Below are 25,438 nucleotides of genomic sequence, written 5' to 3' on the forward strand. Positions count from 1 at the left end.
AGAGGAGGAACAGCTCTTACCGCTCTTCCTGATGATCTTTGCTCCGACATCCAGCATCACGTTGCCTTTAGTGTCATCAAGCGGGAACCTGGTGCTTTATGCAGTATGTGGCTGGATGGTGATCTAATTTCTGCATATGGGGAACCCAGAACACCACCAGGGAAACTGTGGAGGATTCACCTCTAACCCAGGGATTCCCAACCCTGTCCTCAAGTAGCACCGACAGTACTTGTTTTGTAGGAAACCACAAACATTCACAAGTGGGTAAAAAGTGTCTCAGCAGAGCAGATTATCTATTTCTGTGGATTTCTACAAAACATGCACTGTTGGTGGTACTTTAGGACAGGGTTGGGAAGCCTTGCGCTAGACCACCAGGTAGGGCAAGTTTATGGGGGACCATTAGACCACAAACAAATGCAAAATACATACAGTGTAAAAGTGTCCTAAATTGGTTTTGATTCAGGACTAGATTGCACAGCTAAAATGTTATTAATACAATGCACAATATACTTTTGTCCTGCTGCTGACCACCAATTCGGTGGGCTTACCCTTTTCCACACACAGCAAGCTAGGAATAGTAATACAGAACAAAAGAGCACTGAATCTAATATTTATACAATTTTCTAGTTTATTCCTTCATAAAAAGGAAGAAAAGGAAAATATACACAATATTATGAATATAATCACGTCTGTGGGCATGATTGTATGAACTTTCAATAAACATCACATGCCACTATCATGTACTGTATATATAGAGCTACTTGTTTTTTTGTATAAAAATGTTAACGATAGTACTAGTAAAATCTAGACCAACAAAAACTGCAGTGTTAAAAACTGATCTGCCCATTCCTCAGTCCCAATTGGGCATGTACCACCCTCATGTGTGAGGACTACTATAGTGCAAAAAGGAATTACAATATTTTTTAGTCCATGATGAAGCAGTTATACTGGAGGTACACACCGATGGCACTTTATAAATCAATAATAATGGTTTTAAAGATATGACTAGTACGGGTAACTGTGATTGTCCGTAACACGAACAAATCAAAGGCAATGCCAGCACATGAGGGTGGTACATGCCCAATCAGGACCAAGAGATTTTGTGGCTGCTGAGAAATGGTTCGATAGATGGCTGGATAGTGTAATGGTTAAGGGCTCTGCCTCTGACACAGGAGACCTGGGTTGAAATCTCAGCTCTACCTGTTCAGTAAGCCAGCACCTGTTCAGTAGGAGACCTTTGGCAAGTCTTCCTAACACTGCTACTGCCTATAGAGCGCGTCCTAGTGGCTGCAGCTCTGGCGCTTTGAGTCCGCCAGGAGAAAAGCGCGATATAAATATGTTATTTGTCTTGTCTATTTGTCTTGATTACCTTTTTAACACTCCATTTTTTTTCATTATATCTACACATGAAAGAGTGGAATGTGTGTAATGATATGTAAGGTTTCTTGAAATAGTTCATACAACCCTGCCTACAGAAGTGATTATATTCAATATGTTGTGTGTATTTTCCTTTAGGCCCTATTTCCACTACACGCAGATTGGATGCAGAATGGATGCAGAAAAACTGACTCCAACGAATGCCTATGGGAAAATCTGTATCAGAAAAATCACGTTTAGTGGAAACAGGCCCATAAGCATTCATTGGAGTCAGTTTTTCTGCATCCAATCTGCATGTAGTGGAAACAGGCCCTTATACATTTTTACGAAAGAATAAAATAGAAAATGTAAATTATAGATCCAGCGCTCCTCTGTTCTTTATTACTATTCCTGTTTTGATTTATGTTTCTTCCTTTAAGAAAATAAGATCATTTTTATAGATGCCTGATTTGTTTAACAATAACTAAACTCACCTTTTTTACTAAGATCAATAGCAGCTTCTAAAAGGACTTCTAATTCCCCTTTAGGCAACACTGGAACAACCCAGCGAGGTCTACAAAAACAGAAGGAGGTAAAAACAAGCAGCTTTTTCATTTAGAACAGCAAAATGAAACAACTTTTTCACAAAAAAGTTAGCCATTCATGTATTCATCTTATATCGATGATACAAGGGAAGCTAAACACACGTAATCCTCAATAAAAGTATCAGTGCAGAGCAAAAAAAAAACATAACGGTGCTTGACCCATCCATTTTTTGTGAAGCTCCACATCCCCCTTTAGCCACATGTCAAAGACAAAAATATCTTCCAATTGTATTTTGTCCAAGTACTTTGGCTCCTTTCACACTACCTGATGTGACTTTATCATTCTGTTTCTATAGCAATGCAATGTGTATAGAGTGGAAGTAGCCTTAAATTTTAACAGGATGGACTTCAGAGCCAAGAATTCTCTGTGTCCAACACAAGCTTCTCATCACCCCCACCCTTATGATCTCCATGCAACTTGGCTGCACTGCAACCTACAGAAGGAAATAAGAGATGCTAATAATTCAGAGTTGATCCTACTTTTATGCAAATTTATGTAACTTGGGAGCACTCAAAATGCAGCAGCTGCATATCTGATGAAATTTATTCCAACCAATTTTGACAGAAAATGTAACCAAGACTTTATTTTTTTTCCATACACCGGGAAAAAGAAAAGGGCTTGGTTGAATTTTTTCAAATGCTTACTGCTGCCTTGAAGAAAGAGGCAATGGGAATGCTTGGTCACCATTCTCTCTTCTCCCACACAGCAAACATTAAAGTAAATGTGTACCAGTTTAAAAATAAAAAAGTCAGATACTCACCTGAGGAGAGGGAAGGCTCGGTCCAAATGAGCCTTCCCTCTCCTCTCACGGTGCCTGGTCCCGCGCAGGATCCCGAGTAGCAGTATTCGACCAGTTTGGTCAAATACTGCCACTTCAGCCACCGAAGGGAGGTTTCGGAAGCCTTCGGGAGCACTCGGGCACCCGAGGACGGGCCGCTCCATAGTACGCATGCACGAGCGCCCTCTGACGCATACACGCGTGCGTAGTATGGAGCTGCCCGTCTTCTGGAGCCCGAGTGCTCCTGAAGACCTCCGAAGTCCCTGCGGCGGCGGACGCGTACAGGGGAGCCAGCGCAGCACCGAGGGCACCGGGAGAGGAGAGGGAAGGCTCATTAGGACCGAGCCTTCCCTCTCCTTAGGTGAGTATCTGACTTTTTTATTTTTAAACTGGTACCCACTGGCTTTAAAGACCTGTAACAAAAAAACAAAAAAAAAAAGGTTCCCTTGGGGGGTTAGTCACCTCGGGAGGGGGAAGCCTCGGGGTCACAATGAGGCTTTCTCCACCCCTGTAGCTGCAGGCAGTCCAGCGCTGGCTCCCCCGAAGTGTCCCGGAATCCTCCCTTGACAAGCCCGAGAAGCGCTGATTTATTTACCTTTCCTGGCTCCAGCGGGGGGGGGCGCTGTTGCGGCTCTCCGCATGGAGATAGGCGAAAATAGCCGATCTCTGTCGGGTCAGCTCTACTGCACAGGAGACTTGAGCCTGCACAGTAGAGCGGCCCGATAGCGACTGGCTATTCCGCCTATCTCCGAGCGGAGAGCTGATACTGCGCCTGCGCTGGAGCCGGGAAGGTATAGATTTACATACCCGCTGTTTGGGGAGCATTATCTCCGCCGCCGTAGGACACAGAGGGACGGGGGAAGCCTCAATAGGATCTGGAGGCTTCCCCCACCCGAGGTGCGTACCCCCCGGGGAGTTTTTTTCGTTACAGGTTTTCTTTTAAAAGCTTAGCCGATTATCTAACAATGTTAGTAGCACAGCTAGAGGTAGAATACAGATGTAGTGCTCAGAGGGCTGTGAAATCCTGCAAGTCCAATAGCTCACTGCTGTGTGTATAAAGCTTTTTACTTTGGGGTGATATAAACCAAAAGCTACCGGTTTAAAGGAATACTGTAGGGGAGGTTGGGGGAAAAGGAGTTGAACTTACCCGGGGCTTCTAAGGGTCCCCCGCAGACGTCCTGTGCCCGCGCAGCCACTCACTGATGCTCCGGTCCCGACTCCGGTTCACTTCTGGAATTTCAGACTTTAAAGTATGGTCTGTGCCTGTGCAGTACGCTCCTGGTGACATCAGAGGGAGCGAGGAAACGGCAACACAGGTGCAGTGGTTTTCAGACTTTAAAGTCTGAAATTTCAGAAGTGAACCGGAGGCAGGGCCGGAGCATCGGTGAGTGGCTACGTGGGCACAAGAGGTCTTCGGAGGATCATTAGAAGCCCCGGGTAAGTTCAACTCATTTTCCACCGACCCCCTACAGGATTCCTTTAAATCTGCAACATTATGTGAAAATATATAATGTAAAATAAATACCTGTTGATCATATCATCCAGCTTTGCCAAGTCACTGTGAGGAAAGGCGGGTTCCTCATCCTCCAGAGGAGGCGGCGCATCCCCTTGCCCCTGTTCATCTGGTGGGCTGACAGGAGAGTTTTCATTGGAAGAATCAGGTGAGGAGGTCTGCAGATAAGAACACCACAACTCTGTTAATGGTTTATAGGGTTTTTAGCTATTTAACATATGTTAATACCTATATTAAACAGGAAGAGGGGTGGGTGGGATGAGAGAAGGCAGTGGAGTCAAAGTTTGAGTCAAGCAATTTTTGAGTACCTATAGTCAGGAAAAAAAATCCACAGACTCCTATTCCTAATAAATTTAAACTGTAAAAGAAAATATGAAAAATGGATTTAAATTTCACAGATAATAGTAATAAGATATATACAGCAATAGCAGTGTTTAATCCACAACAACGAAATAAACCAAACAAACAAGTTACTTGTGCTGCTGTAATAAAGCTGTCACTGTTTTTAAAGTCATATGCATTTCTGATTGTGACTGTATATCTGATGTGTACACAATAATAGTTTGTAAACAATAAATAAATCTCTCCTGTTAAGCTACCCATCCACCATGTCGATTTCCAGTCTATATACAGCAAATTCGATGACTGATCAAATCGGCTGTGAAATCTAACGCAAAATGTTGAAATCCAGCGGAAAATTTTGCTCAATCGCAGGCAGGTCGGAAGCGCATTGTTAGCAGCGATCGATTCGGTGACAGCCAGCACAGCAGCAGCAGTACATTACCAGTCTGCAAGCGTGAGTCACCGATCCGTGCTGACACTTTCTCCGGCTGGCCTGTCTCCTCTTCACTTCCTATCTCCTCCTGGGACAAGCCGAAGTTCAAACAATAGAGCGCCCTCTACTGTTTGTACATCAGCTCGTCACAAGGCAGGGACAGGAAGTGAAGGCAGGCCGGAAAAAGTGTCAGCATGGCCCGTGGACTCGTGCCGGCAGACAGGTAATGTATTGCTGCCGGGCAGGGGAGCACATGGGAGGGGGGGGGGGGGATGGGGGGCGGCAAGCAGGCGACAGCTCCACAGATTGAATAGATTTCAAGCTGAAATCGATTCAAAAACGGTGTGCAGTAATGGGCAGCCAATAGAACCCTCTCTGCTCAGATTAGATCAGAGAGGCATCTATCTGTTGTTCAACTGGTGGCAATCGACCAGTGTATGGCTGCCTTAAGACTATAAAGCTTGATATGTAGTTGAGGCACTAGTAGGGATGGTCACTGAGATGCAAATTCTGCATTGATGCAGGTTTATGCAAAATTTGGAAATGTATGCACTTCCTTAACTCATGAAATCAATTCATTTGATATGTTAAATTTGGAGTTGGTTACTACAAATCCAGTTAGGAAGTATTACTATACTCTACATACGTACTCCCCGCAGAGCTGTTGTGAATCCACTGAGAATGTTGTGCACACTGAACGTCGAGGTGTTGTCAGTTCAGATTGTGCGTGAAGAATGTGTCGTACAGGAAGAATCCCCTCATTCTGGTGCAGAGTACTTGCACATCACTCTTATATGTACCCACAGTTTGCCTAGGGCCCGATCAATGTTCTTAGTTTTGATTTCTATTTAACAGCTACTCAACTCTATTCTAAGTTAAACTAAAAGTCATTGCTGGTGTACATAAAAAAATAATTAAAATAAAAACAAAGGAGGTATGCTAATGCTTAAAAGACAATTGGAATGGTCTAGGTTGGGACTCATAATGTGGGGTGGTTTTTCAGGGGTTGGGCTTGACCTCGTAGTTCCAGAGAAAAAAACCTCAATTTTGTAATATAACAAGACCGTTTGGACAATTTAATGCTCCCAACTTTGTGGGAACATTTGGGAGATGGCAACTTCCGGTTCAATTATGACTACGCACCAGTGCACAAAGCAATATCCACTCAAAAGAGTCATCAGGCAAACAAAACAAAACAAAAAAGAAAAGAAAAAAGCATTACTCACCTGGGGCTCTCTCCAGCCCCTTGCAGCCGCCAGTCCCACGGCGACCGCTCCGCTCTCAGACGCCATCCCAGGCTCCCCGCATGGTGCACAGGCCGACCTAGAGCTTGTCCTTACTGTGCCTTCGTTAAGCGCCGCTGTCAATCATGGCCATGTTGCCCGCGGCGCAGTAGTTCTGCACCTGCGCAGTATAGGTGCCATGACTGACAGCGCGCTTCACGCAGGCCCAGTAAGGACCTCAGCCGCTGCACCATGCAGGGAGACCGGAACAGTGGCGGAGAGCGGAGGGCGTGGGACAGTCGGCTGCAAGGGGCTGGAGAAAGCCCCAGGTAAGTAAAAATGTTTATTTTATTTTTTGCCTAATAACTCCTTTAAACATGGATGAGGGAGTTTGATGTAGAGGAACTTCACTGGTCTGCACCAGGATTGCAGGAGATTGGAGGCCATGCCTTCTTGTCTAATATCAGTGATTGACCTCGCAAATGCTTTTCTGAAACAATGGTCATACATTCCCATAACACACTAATCCTTATGGAAAAACTTCTCAGAAGTGTTGAAGTGGTTATAGCTGCACAAGGTGGGGTGAGTGAGTGAGTGAGTGAGTGAGTGAGTGAGTGAGTGAGTGAGAGAGAGTCCAATATACAGAATTTTCATTTTCAGCAAGTGGGACCCTCAATAAAAGTCTAATGCTCTTCAGCCATCACATGACAATTATTCTTCATGTTCTGCTTGAAAGCAGAATGAGTTCAACTTATCCCAAAACGTTACAATACAACAAACTGAGGACTTTTATACAACTGGTTTATCAAAAACCAATCTGGATTGCAAGCTTGGTATGGCTTTTGTGGGTTTTTTTTACTAACAAACCTCCCCCTGCAAATACTGAATGAGCATCCAGCGACGTTTCCCCATACATCTTCACAGGCTCCTAACAGCTTTCTGGCATCCACCATGCATTCAAGTCACATAACCTGCATCGGGTCAGGTGACCTGCCAGCTTTCATGTACCGCGCCTGACAGCTGCTAGGATCCCACAGAAAGGTATGGGGAGACCACCACACATCGCTGGAGAGATGGTAATTATGAAAAATGCCTCCAACACTATCCCCCCCCCCCCCCCCAAAAAAAAACACCCTAAAAGTGAAGTGACAGTTATACCACAGGCAGGCCGGTTAGTTGAGACTTCCGGTTGCCTGAACTCCAGATAACAAGGACTTTGCTGTACTTTGAGAGACCCGTTAGGCTAAGATCACCTCCGTTACACAGCTCTCATCCCTGTTCATGGCTCCAACAGGAGAAAGTTGAACGGAATCCAATGGGGCTGCACACACCAACAAAACTGGTTGAGCATTTTGGGGGTCAGTTGAGCTGTATTTTTGAATAAAGTGATAATTTATCCTGCTTTTCCATAAGTGCATTCAAGAGCAGTCGCTTCAATTTTCTGTTCTTTTGTTGATTTAAAGATATAGACCTGGAACAATGCAGGATACATAACTTATTGAGACCCACAAGGTATAGGATTTTAATTTACTGGACTATGACTGAACACACACTACTGCTTTTGCCCTTAAAACCATCCATAATAAGATATGTATATCAAAACAAGAGGGAAGTGATGCCCCAATGTAAATACCAACTGACTGATAACCAATGGTGTACTCTAACCTGGAACAACTATGCAAAAAATACTTCCTGTCTTCAACTATTTTTGCATGGCAGTGACTTAGCAAGCATCAAGACCTAAGACAGCCATGTAACTAGCACCAAAGGAAGGACAACCATGCCAGTACAAACTTCCTCACTTTTGTTACATATACATGCTAGATGACACTTGGATAGGGCAGCTGTTCAAGGACTGTCTCAGCCAGGTATCTAGCTTGTGTACAGTGACACCTGAGCCCACTGTTTCCCTCAACATGGTATGATCATGTATCCAAGTGCTGATCATTTTTCTTTCTTTGGTTTTCTCAAGCCAGGCACTTCCCACTAAAACAGCCATGTACACAGATTATCTACAATGAGTGTTCCACGTTAACCACTTAAGGACTGCAGTCTTAAAACCCCTTAAGGACCAGACACTTTTTTCCATTCAGACCACTGTAGATTTAACGGTTTATTGCTCGGTCATACAACCTACCACCTAAATGAATTTTACCTCCTTTTCTGGTCACTAAGGGCTCGTTTCAACTATTGCGGTGCGGAATCGCCTGGATTCCACCGCTGATAAATTAGCATGCGGATGCGATTCCCCATGCGTTTTTTGCCGCGAATTCGCATAGGTGAGGGTATATGCGATTTTAACCGTGTCACTGCCTGTGTGAATTTACATCGGTACCTATGCGAATTCGCGGCAAAAAACGCATGGGAAAAACGCATGCAATTTCCCTATTGAATACATTGCATGCGATTCGCATGCATTCCACTCTCAGGCGAATTAGTTGGCTCTTTTGTGCGTTTTTTCACCGCTCCAAAAAACGCACATCACCAACGCAACAGTGGAAACAAGCCCATTAACTTGCATACCATGTGTGAATCCGCATGCGTTGGATGCATGCGGATTCGCGATAGTGGAAACGAGCCCTAACACAGCTTTCTTTTGGTGCTATTTGATTGCTGCTGTGATTTTTAGTTTTTATTATATTCATCAAAAGAAGACATGAATTTTGTCAAAAAAAGTTTTTGGGTTTTTTTTTTTACTTTCTGTGCTGACAATTTTCAAATAAAGTAAAATTTCTATATGCATTTTTGTCCAAATTTATTGTGCTACATGTCTTTGATTAAAAAAAAAAATCAAAGAGTATATTTATTACATAGTTACATAGTTATTTTGGTTGAAAAAAGACATACGTCCATCGAGTTCAACCAGTACAAAGTACAACTCCAGCCCGTCCCCCACATACCCCTGTTGATCCAGAGGAAGGCGAAAAAACCCCCACCAGGCATGGTCCAATTAGCCCCAAATGGGAAATATTCCTTCCTGACTCCAGATGGCAATCAGATAAAATCCCTGGATCAACATCATTAGGCATAACCTAGTAATTGTAGCCATGGATGTCTTTCAACGCAAGGAAAGCATCTAAGCCCCCTTTAAATGCAGGTATAGAGTTTGCCATAACGACTTCCTGTGGCAATGCATTCCACATCTTAATCACTCTTACTGTAAAGAACCCTTTCCTAAATAAATGGCTAAAACGTTTTTCCTCCATGCGCAGCTCATGTCCTCTAGTCCTTTGAGAAGGCCTAGGGACAAAAAGCTCATCCGCCAAGCTATTATATTGCCCTCTAATGTATTTATACATGTTAATTAGATCTCCTCTAAGGCGTCTTTTTTCTAGACTAAATAAACCCAGTTTATCTAACCTTTCTTGGTAAGCGAGACCTTCCATCCCACGTATCAATTTTGTAGCTCGTCTCTGCACCTGCTCTAAAACTGCAATATCTTTTTTGTAATGTGGTGCCCAGAACTGAATTCCATATTACAGATGTGGCCTTACTAGAGAGTTAAACAGGGGCAATATTATGCTAGCATCTCGAGTTTTTATTTCCCTTTTAATGCATCCCAAGATTTTGTTCGCTTTAGCTGCAGCGGCTTGGCATTGAGTACGATTATTTAACTTGTTGTCGATGAGTACTCCTAAGTCCTTCTCCAAGTTTGATGTTCCCAACTGTATCCCATTTATTTTGTATGGTGCTAGACCATTGGTACGACCAAAATGCATGACTTTACATTTGTCAACATTGAATTTCATCTGCCATGTATGTGCCCATATAGCCATCCTATCCAGATCCTGTTGCAATATGACACTATCTTCCTGAGAGTTGATGATTCTGCACAATTTTGTATCATCTGCAAAAATAGCAACATTGCTCACTACTGCATCTACTAGGTCATTAATAAATAAATTGAAGAGCACTGGACCCAGTACAGACCCCTGTGGGACCCCACTGCTAACAGTCTCCCATTTTGAGTACGATCCATTGACCACAACTCTTTGTTTTCTGTCCATTAGCCAGTTCCCTATCCATGCACACAAACTCTTCCCCAGTCCTTGCATCCTCAACTTTTGCACCAGACTTCTGTGGGGAACAGTGTCGAAGGCCTTTGCAAAGTCCAAGTATATCACATCTACAGCATTCCCAATATCCATATTAGCATTCACTACCTCATAAAAGCTGAGCATGTTAGTCAAACAGGACCTGTCTTTAGTAAACCCATGTTGATGCTGAGAAATAAGATTATTTTCTACTATGAAGTCATGTATAGTATCTCTTAGTAACCCCTCAAATAGTTTGCATACAACTGATGTTAAGCTTACAGGTCTATAATTTCCTGGATCAGAATTTTTGCCCTTCTTAAATAATGGGAAAACGTGGGCTGTACGCCAATCCACTGGGACTCTGCTAGTTGCAAGAGAGTCACAAAAGATAAGATAAAGGGGCTTAGCTATAACTGAACTTAATTCTCTTAGGACCCGAGGATGCATGCTGTCCGGGCCAGGTGCCTTGTCTATTTTTAATTTATTTAGTCTTGCCTTTACTTCTTCCTGCGTTAAGTACCGTATTTTTCGGACTATAAGACGCACTTTTTCTCCCCCAAAAGTGGGGGGAAAAAGTCACTGCGTCTTATAGTCCGAATACAGGGAGTCCTCGACTTAGGAATGCCCGCCGATACTAACCGCCGCCTCACCGTGATGTCGGGGACTCCCTGTAATGTCCCCAGTGTCCTCCTGCACTGCCCCTATGTAATGTAGTTTGCTGCAGCAGCAGTGTGTATCTCCCAGTAGTCTAATCTACTTAGCCGCGGTAGCGCGTGCATCTGCCCGTGTAATGTGATTAATGTAATCAGCGTTTAATTCCCTCCCGTGTATAGTAATTAACATTTAATCGCCCGCCCCCCGGCCGTGTACAGTAATTAGCATTCAATCGCCGGCCGCCCCCAGCCCCGCCCCCCGCAGAGTAAGGTAATCCGTGATCAATAACCTGGCCTGTGTAAAGCAATTAGCCGCAGGGATCACTCACCTGACACTGTAAGCCCGCGATGAAAAGCTGCTCGTCTCGCTCACTCCTTCCTCCTTGTGCTGGCACTTCCTGGCCGCGTCATTACATACGCGACCATCACAAGGAGGAAGGAGTGAGCGAGACGAGCAGCTTTTCATTGCGGGCTTACAGTGTCAGGTAAGTGATGCCTGCGGCTAATTGCTTTACACAGGCCAGGTTATTGATCACGGATTACCTTACTCTGCGGGGGGCGGGGCTGGGGGCGGCCGGCGATTGAATGCTAATTACAGTACAAGGGCTGGGGGGCAGTGATTGAATGCTAATTACTGTACACAGGGGGGTGGGCGACTAAATGCTAATTACCATACACGGCCAGTGATGGGGTAGGGGCTGGCATTGCACGCATATTACCACATAGGGGATACAAGGCTAAATATACTACACAAGGGGAGATACAAGGCAAATTACCAAATAAGGGTGAGATATGCTAATAACAATACATGGTGCAGATGCAAAGCTAATTACCTTACACGGGGGGGGGGGGGGGGGGGGGGGATACATGCACCTCATTTCCAGAGTAGAGATACACATGGCTGGGGGACAAGAGGAGGACATCAAAGGAGACAGGAGGACACAAGGGTGACAGAAGGAGGATACAATAATTAGGGGAGAACATCTACAAGACACCCCGGACCATGGATGCACCAGGTTCACTATATATTTTTTTTTCCTTAGTTTTTGCCCTCTAATCCTAGGTGCGTCTTATAGTCCGGAGCGTCTTATAGTCCGAAAAATACGGTATTTAATATTACAGTTAGAAGATTGAGACTCTTCTGCCTCTGTAATTTGCAACAGTGCTGTTTCCTTTGTGAAGACAGAAGCAAAGAAAGCATTTAATAACTCTGCCTTACCTTGGTCATCCACCATTGAGTTCCCACCCTCATCCTTTAGGATTCCTATACAGTCAACCTTTCTTTTTTTTAGAGTTGATGTACTTGTAAAACTTTTTTGGGTTAGATTTGATATCCTTAGCGATTTGATTTTCAGCTTCGATCTTTGCCAGCCTAATTTCTTTTTTAAAATTTTTATTGCACTCCTTATAATTGCTTAGTGCAGCCTCAGTCCCCTCCTGTTTTAGGACCTTATAGGCATTCTTTTTCCTCTTCATTTTATCCCTAACCTTTCTATTCATCCATAGAGGCCTTTTTTTATTCCTAGACATTTTGTTTCCATATGGGATATACATACTACAATATTGATTGAGAATACGTTTAAAAGCTTGCCATTTCCCTTCAGTGTCGTCCCCTTGTAGTACATTATCCCAGTTCACCAAACTTAGTGCCTGCCTAATTTGATTGAACTTTGCTTTTCTAAAATTCATAGTTTTAGTGGTCCCAGTTTTAGTGGTTTGGGTAAACGTTATAGCGTTTAAAAACTATGGTGCAAAAAGTGAATTTTCCCATTTTTAAGCATCTCTGACTTTTCTCAACACCTGTCCGGTTTCATGAGGTGCTAGAATTCCAGGATAGTATAAATACCCCCCAAATGACCCCATTTTGGAAAAAAGACATCCCAAAGTATTCACAAAGAGGCATGGTGAGTTCATAGATTATTTTTAGTCACAAGTTAGCGGAAAAGGACACTGTGACCAAAAAAAAATAAATATTTCTGACAAAAAAAAATGAAATCTGCCACGGACTCACCATGCCCCTCTCTGAATACTTTAGGGTGTCTACTTTCCAAAATGGGGTCATTTGTGGGGTGTGCTTACTGTCCTAGCATTTTGGGGGGTGCTAAATTGTAAGCACCCCTGTAAAGCCTAAAGGTGCTCATAGGACGTTTGGCCCCTTAGCGCACCTAGGCTGCAAAAAAAGTGTCACACGTGGTATCGCCGTATTCAGAAGAAGTAGTATAATGTGTTTTGGGGTGTATTTTTACACATACCCATGCTGGGTGGGAGAAATATCTCTGTAAATGACAAATTTTTGATTTGTTTTACACACAATTGTCCATTTACACAGATATTTCTCCCACCCAGCATGGGTATGTGTAAAAATACACCCCAAAACACATTATACTACTTCTCCTGAGTATGGCGATACTACATGTGTAACACTTTTTTGCAGCCTAGGTGCGCTAAGGGGCCCAAACTCCTATGAGTACCTTTAGGATTTTCCAGGTCATTTTAAAGGGAAGGTTCAGGGAGGGTGGCTAAAAAATAAAAATCAATTTCCACTTACCTGGGGCTTCCTCCAGCCCGTGGCAGGCAGGAAGTGCCCTCGCCGCCGCTCCGCAGGCTCCCGGTGGTCTCCGGTGGCCGACCCGACCGGGCTCTTCTGCGCTCCAAGGCCCGGCACTTCTGCGTCCCACGCCGGCGCGCTGACGTCATCGGACGTCCGCCAGGCTGTACTGCGCCTGCGCAGTACAGCCCGGAGGACGTCCGATGACGTCAGCACGCCGGCGTGCTACGCAGAAGTGCCGGGCCTTGGAGCGCAGAAGAGCCCGACCTGGCAGCCGGCCTGGCCAGGTCAGCCACCGGAGACCACTGGGAGCCTGCGGAGCGGCGGCGAGGGCACCTTCTGCCTGCCACGGGCTGGAGGAAGCCCCAGGTAAGTGGAAATTGATTTTATTTTTTAACCACCCTCCCTGAACCTTCCCTTTAAGGAATTTGGTTTCCGGACCACTACTCACGGTTTACGGCCCCTAAAATGCCAGGGCAGTTTAGAAACCCCACAAGTAACCCCATTTTAGAAAGACCCCAAGGTATTCCCGTTAGGAATATGGTGAGTTCATAGAAGATTTTATTTTTTTGTCACAAGTTAGCGGAAATTTATTTTTATTGTTTTTTGTCACTAAGTGTCATTTTCCACTAACTTGTGCCAAAAAAAAATTCTATGAACTCATCATACACCTAACAGAATACCTTGGGGTGTCTTCTTTCTAAAATGGGGTCACTTGTGGGGTTTCTACACTGCCCAGGCATTTTAGGGGCCCAAAACCATGATTAGTAGTCTGGAAACCAAATGCCACAAAATGACTGTTTAGGGGTATAAGCATCTGCAAATTTTCAGTACAGGTGGTCTATGAGGGGCCGAATTTTGTGGAGCCGGTCATAAGCAGGGTGGCCTCTTAGATGACAGGTTGTATTGGCACTGAAGTGCAGGGAGAGCAGGATGTTCTCAAATGACCTGGACACGACAGCAGAGAACATGGGCATGTGATGCATTGGGTGCGTAGACCAATAAGACCACAATACATTCTCTTTGACTAGACCCATGTTAATGAGAAGGCCCCAAAAAATGTTACGTTCGGAAACTGAGTGGTTTCCACCGAAAAGGCTGGGCATGGTAGCTTCTTGGATTGGCGGTTGCGTATTGTGTGGCATAACTGTTGGTCTCAGCCATAATTATTTCGTAGAGACCAGAAGTGATCAGGAAAAAAAAAACAAAAAAAAAACAACCAGTGTGTGCTTCCACATACACAGCTGCCTCCTACCCTGGTAGGAGGCAGCCTGTATAATACACTTTGTAATTATATACATTCTAGCGGCAGATCGAAGGGTTAACAACCCGCTGTTGCTGCTAATTGGCCGGCGGGTTGACGTCGCGGGTGGGTAGAGACTAATGCCCGCGGATGTGCGCAATCGCCGGCTAATCAGTCCTCCAGGTGCCGCCACCGATCGGCGTTAGGCGGTCCTGGGGGTGCCACTTTGCCGACACCCATAGGTAGAGGTTAGCCACTTATTAGTCCTTTTTGTAGGATCATCTATGGTACTATACCTCAAAATATAATGCTTGCAGTGTTCTCCCCAGAATTTTTTTAAAGCCGGCTAGCATGAAAAATTAGCCTGGTGGGGCAGGACAGGGAAATACAGGGGCCGTCGCTTCCATAGGTGCATATGCACCAAAACTCTACATATGCCCAAAACACTAGCCCTAAGGATCCATACAAGTGGCAGCTATTGTGCATGTGCAAGCACCTTAAAGAAAAACTGAAGTGAGAGGTATACGGAGGCTGCCATATTTATTTCCTTTTAAGTAACACCAGTTGCATGGCTATCCTGCTGATCCTCTGCCTTAATACTTTTAGCCATAGACCCTGAATGCAGCAAATCAGGAGTTTTGACATTTTTGCCAAATCTGACAAGATTAGCTGCATGCTTGTTTCATGTGTGACCAGCAGGACTACACACACAGTGGCTATTATATGGGGGACATGCTACACTAGGGTGGTGGGATTGTATATATATGTGTGGATATTGTACTGTATATATGTAAAGCACTTACTGAGGAAGCCGTTTGGGTGAAACATGTGTAGGCGATTGGTACAGCACTGTATATATGTATGAGCACCCTGTCTGCCTCTCCATTTAGTATTATCTGTAACCTCTGAGGACACATTTTTTTACACAGTGTATGGTCTAGAACACTGATTCATACAACCATACTGGTGTTAAGTTTCTCAGTAGTTATATAGAGGGACTAAGAGACCAGGCCGAGGGCTAGCTACCCCTCACTCCGTAATTTATAGAGGGGTGATGGGGATCAGCAAAGACCCCCACAGCACTGTATAGGTCTTGGCTATACACTCAGCAAGTCCCCAGGGCAAACGCTTGTGACAACAAGACCCCCTTGACATACTTAGGTTTAGAACTCAGCGATGTTTGTGTGACATTTTCAGTACCCATAGGGCCTGTCCATATGGACTAATTGTGTGCAGTGATCAGCAGGACTGCCATGCAACTAGTATTGCTTAAAAGTAAATAAATATGGCAGCCTCCATTCACCTCTCAATTCAGTTGTCCTTGAAAGTGTACCTGAAATTAACCTCAGGTTAAAAGGCAAACACTTACCTAAGAAGAGGGAAGGCCTCTGGATCCTGTAGAGTATTCCCACGACATCCTCCAGTCCACCATTGCTGAGCACAAACCCTTAAAGGAATCAGGCAAGCTCTTGTCAGATTCCAAGCTCTCACAACCACGCCCCTCTTCAAGCACATGTGCAGTTGTGTCTGCGCAGGCCTGGCCATGCATGAAGAGGACCATGGTCCTGATAGGCAGGAGGGTCCTGGGAAGCAGCGGAGGTCCGGAGGATGCCGTGTGAAGCCTCTGGAGGAACCAGATTACCTACCCATAGGCAAGTTTTGACCTGATTTTCACCTCAGGTTCTCTTTAACAGGCAACTTAACTGTGAATGAAGAACTACCCTTTCACTTGATATGTCCTTTAATCAGTTCAGTCGTGTGTGCGGGTGTTTATGTGTTTTGGAATGTAGCTCCGCCCTCCAACTTTCATTATGTTATTTTGATTACAGTTGCTCCTAAAGCGGAATATAACCCTGCATTTCAACTTTGCTCTAAAACATTATTTACAGCATATTATATGCAAAAAGCATTTTTTTTTACTAGACTAGCATTGGAAGGGTTAAACACAGAGGTTTTAAGTTCCGAACAGACGTTCAGATAGTTACATTCTATTTAGTTATATGTATATATTTAGAAATGTTACACACTCTTTGGCTGTCCTCCAACTCCTTCTCCGAGATGAGTCACAATAAACACTTAGATACATTTGTGTAAACAAAAAGTATCTAACTCAAGTTCGGATGTGTCTGCAAAAATCTCCAGGGACTTTAAAGCCCTGTGTAACCCTTCCAATGCTGGTCTAGTAAAAAAAAAAATGCTGGTTGCATATAATATACTGTAAATAATGTTTTAGAGCAAAGTTGAAATGCAGGGTTATATTCCGCTTTAAAGTGTGAGGCATAAATAAAGCTTATGATTCTGGTTTCACACAAAGTCTGAATACTATGGGATCTGTATCACATGGACATGCTCTACAGCTCCAGGTTCTATTGCCACTCTGGAGTGGGAAGTGTGCCATTCATTAAAATATCAGCAACACTCCCTAAGGGCTGGAACCCACAGGAGCGCTTTTGGCAGCGTTTTGGCAGCACTGCGATACGCTAGCAGTTTGCCAAAACGCTGGGCTAATGTTAATGGATGGGGCAACTTCCACAGGAGCGTTTGCGTTTCTCAGAAACGCAAACGCAGGACGTGCAGCATTTTGGGAGCGTTAGCGCTTCAATGTGAAGTATTGAACCGCTAGCGGAAACGCTCAGCAAAACCTAAACTGAGCGGTTTTGCTAGCGTTTTGCGGTTCAGCACACTGTAACAAAATGAAAAATAATTCACAGGACCAATCAGGATAAAAACGCAAAACGCAACGCACTCGCTGGGGAAAAAAATACAATGTTGCAAAACCCGACCAAAAACGCGCATGAATCCGCTTGCAAACCGCTCAGACAAAACGCTAGCGTTTGCGGTTTTCAGTGGGTTCCAGGCCTAACTGGAAATAATCATGCAGTTTTGATTATTCTATAACAGACTGAGAGTAAATGGGGAAACTGGCCCATAGAAAATTACTGTAGTCATCTTTTGGATATGCTGTACAGTCAATCATAAACCGACAGAGAATAGAGGGACCTACAGGGATACTTCATAAAGTTCTATTAAACGAGCAAAAAAACTGCAATACCATATAAAAAAAGTCACAATTGAACCCTCTTATAATAAGCATATAGTGCCCTTTAAAAGAGAATACCCCACACACAAATAACCAGGGTAGCAATCTTGTGCACAGATGCTATACTACCTGACTGAGTCCTGTATGTCCCAACGATTTCCTCAAACCAAGAGAGTCCATACAAAATGAGTTTTATCACTGGATTACATCATCATCATCATCATATACACCTAGCTATGTGGTCAATAACAATCATACCAATACATCAAGATTTACCATGTAACCAGTCCACTATGGAAGTATAATGATTGTTTCACTATAAGGCAAAATCTCCAAATAGGGAGCAGCAATACGTGCAGCCTTAAAGCCGACATGACCTGCGAAATTGGTCAGCTTAACTGGCACCTCATGTGACGGGGTGGATAGACTGTCCGTTGACCATCTTTTGCTCAGCCTCCACAGAATAGATTTGATCCTTGGCCACTGCTAGTTGCATTGGAGCAACATGCAGTGGACTACCAAAACTAGCGTGTCACACATTGCATTGAATTAAGTTTGCAGGATTAACAAGTAAACGCTTTAACTCACCACGCTGTGTAGCGACAGCCTCCACCCCTTATGCATATGGTGATACTATTATTGCAAATACATATTGGCCTATCAGTCCTCCCTCAGGCACTATTGTTTTAGGATGTTCAAATTTTGAGGTTTTATATGGCATTGCCCTTTGCGGTTTACTCTTCAATAGAAATTTATTAAGTTTTGAAGTATCCATGTAGTCCCCTTTTTTATACTACACTGTTAAAAAAAAATAAAAAAAAAATAAAGGGAGCACTTAACCTTTGTGGCATTCAGTTTCTGCTGGATTTCTGTGCAAACAGTGATCCAATTAATTTTCATAACCATTTTTCCTGTAACTTAAAACGTGTCAAGCTAGGGTCTTGTATACATTTTGAGATCAATAAAAAGCTTGAAACAAAAGCTAAACTAAATTTCAAAATTATTCCCCAAAATTTCTGATCATTAATTCCAAGCTGCAGGTGGTCAACCTATTCTAATACAAACGTGAATGTGGCCATACATCCTCGTAGGTGCAGTGTTCTCCCCAGCATCAAATAGGTGGGCGCTCCGCCCGGGTAAGTTGGGCGCCCGCCCGGCTGCCATCTCGCGCTGGGCAGTCATCTCGCACCTGGCTTTTATGCACATACATTTTTAGATGTTCCTGGCGGGCCGTAGGAAAAGTACTGCGCTCCGCGTACGCTGCGTGAGCCACTCTCCTCTACGTAGGAGACCTCGCACTTCCTGGCAGGCTGTATTTGTGATGCCTGGTGCCTCGAGAATGCTCATTGGCTTGGTGGCATAAGAGGCGGGACTATCTGTTCTGAATGCTGTGGGCGGCTGGGAGCGTTCCTCCATGAACGAGAAGTTCAGCAGCGTGACAGTCAGCCAGTCAGCTAGAATAGCATAGCTATTTCCCTGAGTCTTTTACACGTGGGTAAGCTGCCGATCTTCTTTCACTCTGCTTTTGGCTGTTGCCTTCATTTTGCTAGTGTTATTTATCACTCTGTGGGAGTGTAGGTTGCCCTTTAGAAGTTTTCCTTGTGCGCTGATCTCGGTTTTGTTATTTAGCACTGGATTGCGTTGAAGGTCTGATCAGCTTACCCAGCATTTTGTAACACAGCTGCTAATAACCAACAACACTTATTTATATGCTTTTTTAGCTATATCTCGGTGCTGCTGTGTGCTTTGTGTTGGCCAATATAATGTGCACCTAAACTGCAAAACCAAATTTTCTGAATGATGATCAGGCTTGTGATTAATTGTGGTCTTTTTTTTTTTTCTGATAGATCATTGTTAGTGATAGGTTAGTTTACGCCTGCACATATCCCCCATATATTGGGCATTATCATCTGACCTTCTGGTATATGTTTTTTTTTTTTTCTTATGTCAGCTAGTGTTGGGCGAACAGTGTTCGCCACTGTTCGGGTTCTGCAGAACATCACCCTGTTCGGGTGATGTTCGAGTTCGGCCGAACACCTGACGGTGCTCGGCCAAACCGTTCGGCCATATGGCCGAACTAAGAGCGCATGGCCGAACGTTCCCCGAACGTTCGGCTAGCGCTGTGATTGGCCGAACGGGTCACGTGGTTCGGACCCGAACGCGCTCTGATTGGCCGAACTGTCACGTGGTTCGGGTAAATAAATACCCGAACCACGTCATATCTCCGCCATTTGTCTGTGGGTTTAGCTTTGGGTAGGCAGGCAGGGTAGTTCGCGCTCCAGCCACGCTAGCCAGGGTCCCCCCCAGTCATTGTGTGTCACTGCTGGGAACAGTAGTACACCGCTCGTTCAGCCACACTATATAGCATTCTGTGTACTGTTCTGTGTCTGCTGGGAACAGTAGTACACCGCTCGTTCAGCCACACTATATAGCATTCTGTGTACTGTTCTGTGTCTGCTGGGAACAGTAGTACACCGCTCGTTCAGCCACACTATATAGCATTCTGTGTACTGTTCTGTGTCTGCTGGGAACAGTAGTACACCGCTCGTTCAGCCACACTATATAGCATTCTGTGTACTGTTCTGTGTCTGCTGGGAACAGTGGTACACCGCTCGTTCAGCCACACTATATAGCATTCTGTGTACTGTTCTGTGTCTGCTGGGAACAGTAGTACACCGCTCGTTCAGCCACACTATATAGCATTCTGTGTACTGTTCTGTGTCTGCTGGGAACAGTAGTACACCGCTCGTTCAGCCACACTATATAGCATTCTGTGTACTGTTCTGTGTCTGCTGGGAACAGTAGTACACCGCTCGTTCAGCCACACTATATAGCATTCTGTGTACTGTTCTGTGTCTGCTGGGAACAGTAGTACACCGCTCGTTCAGCCACACTATATAGCATTCTGTGTACTGTTCTGTGTCTGCTGGGAACAGTAGTACACCGCTCGTTCAGCCACACTATATAGCATTCTGTGTACTGTTCTGTGTCTGCTGGGAACAGTAGTACACCGCTCGTTCAGCCACACTATATAGCATTCTGTGTACTGTTCTGTGTCTGCTGGGAACAGTAGTACACCGCTCGTTCAGCCACACTATATAGCATTCTGTGTACTGTTCTGTGTCTGCTGGGAATAGTGGTACACCGCTCGTTCAGCCACACTATATAGCATTCTGTGTACTGTTCTGTGTCTGCTGGGAACAGTAGTACACCGCTCGTTCAGCCACACTATATAGCATTCTGTGTACTGTTCTGTGTCTGCTGGGAATAGTGGTACACCGCTCGTTCAGCCACACTATATAGCATTCTGTGTACTGTTCTGTGTCTGCTGGGAACAGTAGTACACCGCTCGTTCAGCCACACTATATAGCATTCTGTGTACTGTTCTGTGTCTGCTGGGAACAGTAGTACACCGCTCGTTCAGCCACACTATATAGCATTCTGTGTACTGTTCTGTGTCTGCTGGGAATAGTGGTACACCGCTCGTTCAGCCACACTATATAGCATTCTGTGTACTGTTCTGTGTCTGCTGGGAACAGTAGTACACCGCTCGTTCAGCCACACTATATAGCATTCTGTGTACTGTTCTGTGTCTGCTGGGAACAGTGGTACACCGCTCGTTCAGCCACACTATATAGCATTCTGTGTACTGTTCTGTGTCTGCTGGGAACAGTAGTACACCGCTCGTTCAGCCACACTATATAGCATTCTGTGTACTGTTCTGTGTCTGCTGGGAACAGTAGTACACCGCTCGTTCAGCCACACTATATAGCATTCTGTGTACTGTTCTGTGTCTGCTGGGAACAGTAGTACACCGCTCGTTCAGCCACACTATATAGCATTCTGTGTACTGTTCTGTGTCTGCTGGGAACAGTAGTACACCGCTCGTTCAGCCACACTATATAGCATTCTGTGTACTGTTCTGTGTCTGCTGGGAATAGTGGTACACCGCTCGTTCAGCCACACTATATAGCATTCTGTGTACTGTTCTGTGTCTGCTGGGAACAGTAGTACACCGCTCGTTCAGCCACACTATATAGCATTCTGTGTACTGTTCTGTGTCTGCTGGGAACAGTAGTACACCGCTCGTTCAGCCACACTATATAGCATTCTGTGTACTGTTCTGTGTCTGCTGGGAATAGTGGTACACCGCTCGTTCAGCCACACTATATAGCATTCTGTGTACTGTTCTGTGTCTGCTGGGAACAGTGGTACACCGCTCGTTCAGCCACACTATATAGCATTCTGTGTACTGTTCTGTGTCTGCTGGGAACAGTAGTACACCGCTCGTTCAGCCACACTATATAGCATTCTGTGTACTTTTCTGTGTCTGCTGGGAACAGTAGTACACCGCTCGTTCAGCCACACTATATAGCATTCTGTGTACTGTTCTGTGTCTGCTGGGAACAGTAGTACACCGCTCGTTCAGCCACACTATATAGCATTCTGTGTACTGTTCTGTGTCTGCTGGGAATAGTGGTACACCGCTCGTTCAGCCACACTATATAGCATTCTGTGTACTGTTCTGTGTCTGCTGGGAATAGTGGTACACCGCTCGTTCGCCACTGTATAGCATTGTGCTCTGTGTCGCTGCTGGGAATAGTGGTACACCGCTCACCCGTCACTGTATAGCATTGTGCTCTGTGTCGCTGCTGGGAATAGTGGTACACCGCTCACCCGTCACTGTATAGCATTGTGCTCTGTGTCGCTGCTGGGAATAGTGGTACTGTATAGCATTTCTGTACTGCCACTGTACTGCTGCCAGTCAGCGTGTACTGTAAGGATAAGTGAAATGAGGAAGAAATCCGGTGAAAGAGGGAGGGGCAAGGGAAGAGGTGTTTCCCCTGACGGTTCACGTACAGGCCACAGGGGAGCACCCAAGAAAACCCACTCAATACCGCCCATGTTGTCCAGGACAACAACCCTCACAAATCCAAAAGAACAGGACCAGATAATTACTTGGATGACCTCTCAAGCGTCCAGCAGTGGGTTAAGCAGCACCAGCACATCACGCACGAGGTCCGAGTCCTCAGCCAGTTACAAGGAGCCAGTGGGCACAAAGCTGACACAACCGGCAGCGACACCACGCACACAACTGCCAGATAACCAGTCCGATGAATTACCTCAGGACACAATGGGGTATTCGCAGGAGCTATTCCCAGCCCAACAAACTTCCACCTTTCAAAGGTCAATGGAGGAACAGCCAGAAATGTTGTGCCTGGATTCACAACCGTTAACTGTGGGAAATGCACCGCGCACTGAAATACAAGGCGAGTCCGAAGAGGACTCGGAAACCCAAATCCCAGAGCAATTTGGGCAGGAGGGGTTGCAATTGCAGGAGGTCGGCCGACAAGATCTGGAAGACGACGTTGGAGTGTGCTGCGCAGAGGTTGTTGTGGGGAGCTCTACTCCACGGCGGTGGCCCACAATGACATATGACGAGTTTGAGGAGATGGAAGAGGAGGGTATGGACAATGTGGACAGAGACCCAGATTTTGTTTGTGAACGAGAACATCGCCGTCGTAGCAGCAGCACAGATGAGTCTGTTGAAGAACACACTGCTGCACGAGTTCGCCTTGTGCCACAAGGTAGGCGGCGCGCAATTTCAGGCACCACAAGCGTGGAAGTTCAAGTGAGAGGCAAAAGAGGAGCAAACAGAAATCGCCAGCAAGGAGGCAGGTGCTCCAAAGTCTGGGCTTTCTTTGAAGACTGCACTGAGGATGTTACCATGGCGATTTGCAAGGTGTGCAAGACCCGCCTGAGCAGGGGGAAAAATATTAACAACCTCTCCACCACCAGCATGAGCCGTCACATGCTATCCAAACATCCCACTCTTTGGGCAAACGCGTCAGGACAGGGTACCAGAAACAACACTGCCTCCCTTGGGTTCACCAGACTCACCACCAGACCCGCCTCAGCAGCAGCAGTAGCCCAGCCATTGCGTGGTTCACAACATTCACAAACATCAGACGACGCTGACACTGTCACTTTCCGGAGTAGTGCTCTTGAGGTCTCCCAGTGTTCATCAAACACAACAACCAACAGCCCTTCCGTGTGCAGCGCTACGGTTCAGTTGTCTGTGTCGGAGATGTTTGAGCGCAAGAGGAAATTGCCAGCAAATGACCCCCGGGCCGTGGCAGTAACAGCCAGCATAGCCAAGCTTCTGGCCTGCGAAATGCTGCCATATCGATTGGTGGAGACAAACAGCTTCAAGGGCATGATGTCAGTGGCCATCCCACGTTACGTGGTTCCCAGCCGCTACCACTTTGCACGCTCTGCAGTGCCTGAGTTGCATGAGCACGTGGTCAGCAAAATAACCCGAAGCTTGAAGAATGCCGTTGCCTGCAAGGTTCACCTCACCACTGACACCTGGACGAGTGCGTTCGGCCAGGGTCGATACATCTCCCTTACCGCGCACTGGGTGAACCTTGTGGAGCCTGGCAGCGATTCCTCACCTGCTACGGCACGGGTGTTGCCCACGCCACAAACAGCTGCACCGCCGTCCCTCCCACTGGATAACAGCAGCACCTACCTCTCTGACTCCTTCTCCTCCAACGCATCTCAAAGCTGTACCTCATCCGGAAACGCTAACCCAGCAGCAGTAGGATCGTGGAAGCAGTGCAGCACAGCTGTTGGCATGCGTCAGCAAGCGTTGCTGAAGCTAATCTGCCTTGGGGATAAGCAGCACACAGGGGAGGAAATTTGGAGGGGAATAAAGGAACAGACGGATTTGTGGCTGGCACCGCTGGACCTGAAACCGGGCATGGTTGTGTGTGATAATGGGAGTAATCTCATTCGCGCTTTAAGGTTGGCTAAGCTGACACACATCCCTTGCCTGGCGCACGTGATGAACCTAGTAGTTCAGCGGTTCCTGAGGACATACCCAGGCGTGCCCGATCTGCTGTTGAAGGTGCGTCGAGTGTCCAAACATTGTAGAAATTCCAGTACTGCTTCGGGGGCACTCGCCAAGATGCAGGAGCGCTTCAATCTCCCCCACCATCGCTTGCTGTGTGATGTCCCTACGCGCTGGAATTCTACGCTGCACATGCTAGCCCGCTTTTGCGAGCAGAAGAGTGCAGTGGTCCAGTACATGACGGCGCAGTACCGAGGCGCATCCGGCCAGCTGCCAAGCTTCTGTGGATCCGATTGGGCCAACATGTTGGATCTCTGCCAAGTCCTCCAAAATTTTGAGCAATCCACGTTGCTTGTGAGCAGTGACAACTCTTCAGTCAGCATTACCATACCACTGCTGTGTTTACTGAAGAGGTCGATGTTAAAAATCAAGGAAACAGCTGTCATGATGCAACTGGGGGAATCTGAAGGAGAAAACGATCAGCGTGATGGTACCAACATCAGGCCATCCGCCTCAGGGAACGCTGGCCCCAGCAGCTATGACGAAGAAGAGGAGGAGGAACAGCTGGAGTTGGAGCAGGAATTTCATGCCACCACTGACGAGGGCCAGAGCGGTGCACGTTGGACTTCCACAATTCAACGCGAATGGTCAGCAGAAGCAGACCAGGAGGAAGGTGACGACTATGATGCATCACAACAACTATCACAACGCTCACAAGAGGATGATGAGGATTCTGGTAGGACTCTGGCACACATGGCTCAATTCATGCTAGACTGCATTGAACGTGACCCACGCATTGTGCGCATTCTGGAC

The 25,438-nt window shown here is 45.8% G+C and overlaps 1 protein-coding gene across 3 annotated transcripts in view; it reads right to left on the reverse strand.

Annotated features, from left to right (window-relative positions):
* Nucleotides 1-25,438, reverse strand: part of USP9X (ubiquitin specific peptidase 9 X-linked) — a 342,688-nt gene that overhangs the window by 222,612 nt on the left and 94,638 nt on the right. For all 3 annotated transcript variants that reach the window (XM_068269855.1, XM_068269853.1, XM_068269854.1), the window contains exons 3-4: nucleotides 4,266-4,411; nucleotides 1,851-1,930 (exon numbers count right to left, since the gene is read on the reverse strand). In XM_068269855.1, coding sequence (XP_068125956.1) covers nucleotides 1,851-1,930; nucleotides 4,266-4,411 — 226 coding nt within the window. The remainder of the gene's footprint in view (nucleotides 1-1,850; nucleotides 1,931-4,265; nucleotides 4,412-25,438) is intronic.

The sequence above is a fragment of the Hyperolius riggenbachi genome, chromosome 2 (genome assembly GCF_040937935.1).
Source record: "Hyperolius riggenbachi isolate aHypRig1 chromosome 2, aHypRig1.pri, whole genome shotgun sequence".
NCBI lineage: Eukaryota > Metazoa > Chordata > Amphibia > Anura > Hyperoliidae > Hyperolius > Hyperolius riggenbachi.